Source organism: Mesitornis unicolor, unplaced genomic scaffold (genome assembly GCF_000695765.1).
Source record: "Mesitornis unicolor isolate BGI_N332 unplaced genomic scaffold, ASM69576v1 scaffold4107, whole genome shotgun sequence".
Taxonomy (NCBI): domain Eukaryota; kingdom Metazoa; phylum Chordata; class Aves; order Mesitornithiformes; family Mesitornithidae; genus Mesitornis; species Mesitornis unicolor.
The window spans coordinates 108,855-115,326 of NW_010195568.1; the positions used below are offsets into that span (position 1 = coordinate 108,855).

Consider the following 6,472-nt stretch of genomic DNA (forward strand, 5'->3'; position numbering starts at 1 on the left):
GGTAAAAATCACTACCTTCTTTTTTTTTATCCCTTACTGTCTTTAATTTTTTTGCAGCATCTCACAGTAATGACCCAGTCCAATAACAAACAAATGTCAGCAAGTGACAGAAAATGACAGTAACATATAAAATAACTAAAATAATTAAATATGTGCCCTTCAGCTGAGTTCATGCAGCTGTCAAAGCAGCCAAGATCTGCCAGCTACCAGAGTACTTGAAGCAGTAGGTGGTAGGGTGGAGGAAAAAGGCAAGCTGTGCCAGACTCTGCATTGCCGGCTGCCTCCTTCCCTCCCCGCTTCCATAGCCGCTGTGTGGCAAGAAGAGCTGAGCCAGACTGAGCGGCCCTTCCCTCGCCCCAGGAAAGGAGCACTCCCCAAGGGACTGCTCAGGGGTGTTCATCCCCGTCAGGCAGCCAGCAGCTTTCTCCACCCCCTGATTTTGCTCTGTCCCTACTGCCCAAGCAGCAGGGCTAGATTGTCAAGGTTAAAAACGCTGCTGGTGGTGGTGATGACACCCGGTGAGCTAGTTGCCTGAGGTATGGATCATAAATTGCCTTTGCATACTTCCTTTGAGAATCTAGGAAATTATTATTTTTTTATTATTAAAAGAATGTTATTTAAGTTGTAAAGTATTGTTAGTTTGAAAAGTAAGAAAGAAAGGAATGCCAGATTTACGTGCAACTTAAATTTTGTTCCCTTGTGCTCTGTAATAGAGCTTTAATTACTCAGTCACAAGCTATTATTTCAACAGGGTTCCTGTCTCATTCAGTACAAGAGAGGGCAGAGTTAAGGTTGCCTGAGCAACTGTAAATCTGGAGTTTTCTAACATTTGAATACTTGACTTTACAACATGAATAATGTATTTTTCTTAGTTTTATGTAACTTCAGAATTCATTATCCACATCACCTACAAAATTATATGACCATCAATAGCAGGTTTCAGTGGGCACTAAGAACTTAACATAGGGTCTCCTGCTTTTCAAGTATGCACAAGCCACAGGCAGAGATGATGTTTGTGTATATCCACTGTGCCAGTATGGACTAATACAGGTTTACTAACAAGTCTGACTGAACTGTAATTAAATGGAACATTTAAGATTTTCCATGAAAAATAATATTCCATGCTTTTAAAAACAAAATGAAGTCAGAAAAGAAAAACATCAACTTGCTGATCAGTTTCTGCGTTCTCATTTCCAGGACCTATTAAGATGCAGAGTGTTGACATCAGGGATTTTTGAAACAAGATTTCAAGTAGATAAAGTAAATTTCCAGTAAGTGTATTAGTAATAATTTATGAATATCATACTAATCTTTAACAACTTAGTTCAGATGTCTGTGCTCATGTAATCTTAGTATAGTAGGTTTAGGGTGGGAGTGGGGGGGGGTTTGGGGGTTTTCTTTTGATTGGTTTGGTTTTTTATCTCTCTTTCCATAGATCCTAGTCAAATTGCCCCATACTTTGTAAAAAAGAGCTGATGTCAGTTACGTCTATCAGTGATGTTCTATGTGGGGTTGTCTGTAACTGTTTTTACTGACTGGTTCATTGGCATAGCACTCTAAACTCATGAAGTACTTTTGGGATAAGATCTCACAGAAGTCAGTGAGAATCCTGCCACAAGTCCGGCTTTATGTAGTGGGATGAAGAAAGTTAAATGTCCCTCATCTTCCAGAGGGATGCAAGCTCTGTGTTTATCAAAGTTTTATGCTGTATCTCTGTAAAACATGCACCATCGAGCTGCCTCCCCTCATCTGTCCTTGCCCAGAAAGGTGGGAGAGCTGCCCCCATATCCTTCTCCTTACAGAGACACACTCTCTCCACCACCCTTCAAAACATGCCAAAACCCGCCCTTGTTTATCGTACAGTAGGTCCAACCTTACATGCTACATGCACTTCTGTGAACTGGAGAGGTCAACACCTTCCTTGGAAAACAGTATATTTATCATTTTCTGGGTTCAGTGGCCTTCTCCTGTCAGAGCACGGCAGGTGGAGCTGTGCAGTGTAACATCAGCAGCTCGCTCTCCCCTTCAGGCAGTATTTTACTGCCGCTGTCCTTGGGGCTGTCGCATTTTTAAACTGAACCCTCGTGCTGCATGCTTTGTGTGACTTTCCTAGAGCACATAAGTGATATAACATCCTATGGCTTTTTAACAGCATGTTTGATGTAGGTGGCCAGAGAGATGAGAGAAGAAAATGGATTCAGTGCTTTAATGGTAAGTGAAAATATTCCACATTTTTATTTTGATCTTATTCTCTGAGGTTTGAGGAGCCTAATACTATATTCACACGTAGTGTGTTGCTAATACAGAAGTCCAATGTTGCAGGTGTTTTCTTTGGGTATTTTTGGCAGTTTGGAGGATAATGGCAGTGTTACCCCAAGGTGTATGCGCTGGAATAATGGAGATGTTCTTTTCTCTCTCCTTTCTTTCTTTCTTTCTTTTGTGTGCTCTGCCCAGATGTCACGGCTATCATCTTTGTTGTGGCTTGCAGCAGCTACAACATGGTAATACGGGAAGACAATAACACAAACAGACTACGGGAATCCCTGGACCTTTTCAAAAGTATCTGGAATAATAGGTATAACATACCTCATTTCTCACCCGCCCTCTCCAGTTTAGCTACAGTTTGTTCAAATCCTTACAAAACAGGACCCACCTTACTCTATGCTCAGATTGCTTATTCATAAAATGTCCACGTAGGGCCAGGTCGCTGGGTGCCCCCACAGTACGGAGGGTCGCAGGGTCCCCTCTTCAGCAAGGACTGTGATGCAGGGATGGTGCACGCAGCATTTTGCTGCTACTGCCAAAACGATGCAGGATGTGGGGATGGCTCGGAAAGGGTGAGCTCCCCATGCCAGCTGCTGCAAGGGGAGCACGGGAGACCCCTTCCTGAGGACACTGCACTGTTTGGCCAAGACTGAGAGCATCCTCCAAATCACATTTTGTCTCCTCCCTAAACACAGCAGCAGGAGCAGGTATCTGTTGGCATTGCATTCGATTCCCCAGCTGATGCTGCGTCCGATAGCTGCACGGGCTCTTGTAAGACCCGTCTCTGAGAGCGCAGTCTCTGCCTTGTGGGATATTTCAAATCGAAATGTTCTGCCACCGTGCATGTAGATTGTAGATACGTAACCAAATAGCAACCTGAGTATCCTCCTAATAGAAAATAAGTAAAAATGATACACAAAGTAAGGTAATGAAGAGTTTCCAGCACATACCTATGAGGATGCTCTGCACTGAGGTGTGTTGGAAGATAGAGTGAGGAAACATGTAAAGTGCGAGTCCCAAAGGCACATCATTACAGTGACTGCTAGGTACTAACTGGGGAAGAAGAGATGTTATATTCATCAGGTGTTATACAGGCCACCCTAAAAGACGGGATATCTGTGTGGATGAACTGTCAGTTAAGACAGAGCAGTCTGAGGGAAGGCAGCTTTCCAGCCTTTTTCCCTTGCTTCAGCAAAACCAAACAAGGTAGACAGTAATGTCTGGGTTTGGAATATGGTGCTTTTAGGCAATGTCATCATTTTCCCAAATTGATAGCAAAATAATAATTCAGAAAGCAATATTTGAAGACTGATCCCCTCAGCAGTGTCTACTGCAGTTTTTATAAATGTATTTACAGATCCTATAAATATACCCACCAGCACAGGTGCAACCCAATTGAAATTATAATTTAGGTCATCTTTTTTATTGTTGCAACATGTTCCACACTACTTCACTCTCTGTCCACGCAGGGATAGCCAGTAAATTTTTTATTGAAGTGATGCATTTTGCTTGATTAAGGTGTCAGAAATAACACAAACATTTGGTTTGTTTTTGACAGATGGTTACGGACCATTTCTATCATTTTGTTCTTGAATAAGCAGGACATGCTCGCTGAAAAAGTCTTGGCAGGGAAATCAAAGATCGAAGATTACTTTCCTGAATACGCGCATTATACTGTACCTGAGGATGGTAAGGATTTTCACCACGCAGGGATTGATGTAGCCCAGCCCATAGTTCCTCTCTCGGTCTCTGTCTGTCTCTCACACACACAAATCCACAAACATGCACACTGTTCCTAACGCAAACTGTTGGTCAGGTAAGAAGTGTGCCAGCAGCACATCACTCAGAGGTGCACAGCACAGGCAGGGTCTGAAGGAGCTCTGTCTGCTGGGTGGCATGGGGGGACTGTGAGGGGCTGGCTCCAGAGCCCCTGCCTTCCCCTGCTTTGGAGCAACCTGCAGGCCCAGGAAAGCAAAGCTGCTAGGCACGTCTCTCCTCTGCCAGGCGCTTCTGCCTGGGCCTCCTGCAGTGCCTTAGGGACTCGTCAGGCGTATTTTGCAGCCGTTCTGCATCCTCCAACTCTGTAAACTTCAACCTTTGCAAATACTGACAAGAAGCCCAGCAGACTGAGTGCACTTTAGTGGAGGAAAACCACATCAATAAATACAAAGAGAGCTGTGATGATGGAGCAATTAGCATGGGTTTGGTTTCTTGTCCTTTCAAGAAATACAATGATTCCTGCACCGCAGTAATGTATTGCATAAGTAAACCCTGTTACTGTGCCAGTTTTATATCAGGCAGAAGGCTTCCCAAATATCTGTGTCTAGCAACAGGGATAAAACTTGCGTTTTCTGACCACTGGCCTCTGCCTTACCCCAGTGACACCCCTGGCACAGAGCTTGCAGCCACCTGTCGGAAAGGCTTTCATTCTCTACTAACCATCAACAGCCTAGGTTACAGAAGTCAAGATGGTAATAAGCTGTTTTCAGCTTTCATTCAGGTCTGGAATTTCAGGAGTGTGGTGTTGAATTTCATGTGGAGAGGATAAATGACCTGTCCTAAAATCTGAGTTAACCTGACACCAGTTAATGCTAAGGGCTTTCAGAAGATACCTTCTGTCACCATCACCCAAATCTCCCTCTCCCAGTCATACACCACATCACATATATACAGAGTTTGGGTAAATTTTCAACATTTTTTTATAGTAAGCCAGTTGTCAGAATAAAGTAGCTTTTCCTGTTTCACAGCGGATATCCAGAGTGATCCAGAATATTCACATGTGAAGTAGCTCTCTATTTTTAAACTGTAGTTGTTCATTTACTCTTTAACTTCAGCTGACATTATTCAAGGACAGTAGCATTGAACTCTGAGATGCTGCTGATTGTGCTGCTGATCTGTGTTTACCCCTAGAAGAGAAGAGTAAAAATTTTCCATGTTCTGATAAATCCTGCCCTTGATCATATTATGTTTATAAGCATCTGATTTGGTATCTTAGATGAAGGGAAATTGATAGGTTATGTCTTCACTGTATTGGTTTTTTACACCTAGGGTAAATATGGTTGTTACATGACCTAGATGGAGATGGCTTCATCTGCTGACAGACAGTACTGACCAGTGAGCCTCCCCCTCAACAAGAGTTTAGTCTAAGGCCCCTCGCTGGGCAGTGTGTCTAAGTGTTCTGCTGCCTTGGGGCCTGGAAATAATACATGTATGTATTAAAAGACCTTTTGATGCTGTCATTTTTTTTCAAGTGTCATCTTGGACTAACCATTTTTAAACCCAAATGCCTGCCTGCAGAAGCTCCGTTCAAGAGATGCTGTTCTGCTGCAGAAGGTGAACAGCTGAGCTGCTTTTTGTGGTCACATTTTCTGATAAAAGTTAAACCCTAACTCCCACTTGTTTTATATCTGTGTGAACAAACTTGTGTGAGTAAGCCTCTTTATGAGATGACCAATGTCATTGTCGCAACGATTTCAGCAATTTTCAGGTCCCTAAAAGATGTTAAAGATGTAGAAGATTTTTTTCAGATTTTACAGTACCTTTCTATTTTAGAATTACCTATTGGGAATCTCTTGTGGATATTTAATATCTTAATTTCTGTATCAAAGGACTATTTCCTCCTCGTTAAATCTTTTATTATGAAAAGTAGGTGATTGCTTTTCATGTTTCTGATGTCATTTATTTTTAATTGAACAGCAACACCAGATGCAGGAGAAGACCCCAAAGTCACAAGAGCCAAGTTCTTCATCCGGGATGAGTTTTTAGTGAGTAATTTTGATCTTATTTGTGATTCTATCATAGGAAATACTGGCAGATGGCACAGTTTATTTAGGGAAAGCTGATGGGTTTTGCAGAAAGCTAGAAGGAGAGGAGAACGTCTGGCGATTCCCTAATTCTCTTCAGCCACCCATCTTGCAGAACCTTCCCTAGTGCTTGCACATTTTTATGCCCATTTTATATAAAGTCACCTGCCCTGCAAAGCATCACACAGCAAGCAAGTGCTAGTGCTGAAAATGGTTATGTGCCTGCCTGCTTGATTCCAGGTTCCCTGTGCAGGGGGGGCAATGCTGGGCATTATTTCCACTGCCATTAGCAGAGTTTTCTGTGGTTGTCTTTACCTGTAAGATGCTACTGGCTGTTGCCTTGAATGTTTATTTTGAGTATCAGTCCAGTCCATGTTTAAGCAAATAGGCTTTTTTCATTTTTA

General features: G+C 42.6%; 1 protein-coding gene across 1 annotated transcript in view; it reads left to right on the plus strand.

Moving 5' to 3' along the window:
• Nucleotides 1-6,029, plus strand: part of LOC104543525 (guanine nucleotide-binding protein G(olf) subunit alpha) — a gene marked incomplete at its 3' end in the record, with an annotated part of 114,811 nt that extends 108,782 nt beyond the window's left edge. The window contains exons 7-11 of the mRNA XM_010188158.1: nucleotides 1,198-1,271; nucleotides 2,153-2,211; nucleotides 2,455-2,575; nucleotides 3,824-3,954; nucleotides 5,962-6,029. Coding sequence (XP_010186460.1) covers nucleotides 1,198-1,271; nucleotides 2,153-2,211; nucleotides 2,455-2,575; nucleotides 3,824-3,954; nucleotides 5,962-6,029 — 453 coding nt within the window. The remainder of the gene's footprint in view (nucleotides 1-1,197; nucleotides 1,272-2,152; nucleotides 2,212-2,454; nucleotides 2,576-3,823; nucleotides 3,955-5,961) is intronic.
• Nucleotides 6,030-6,472: the final 443 nt, after the last annotated feature.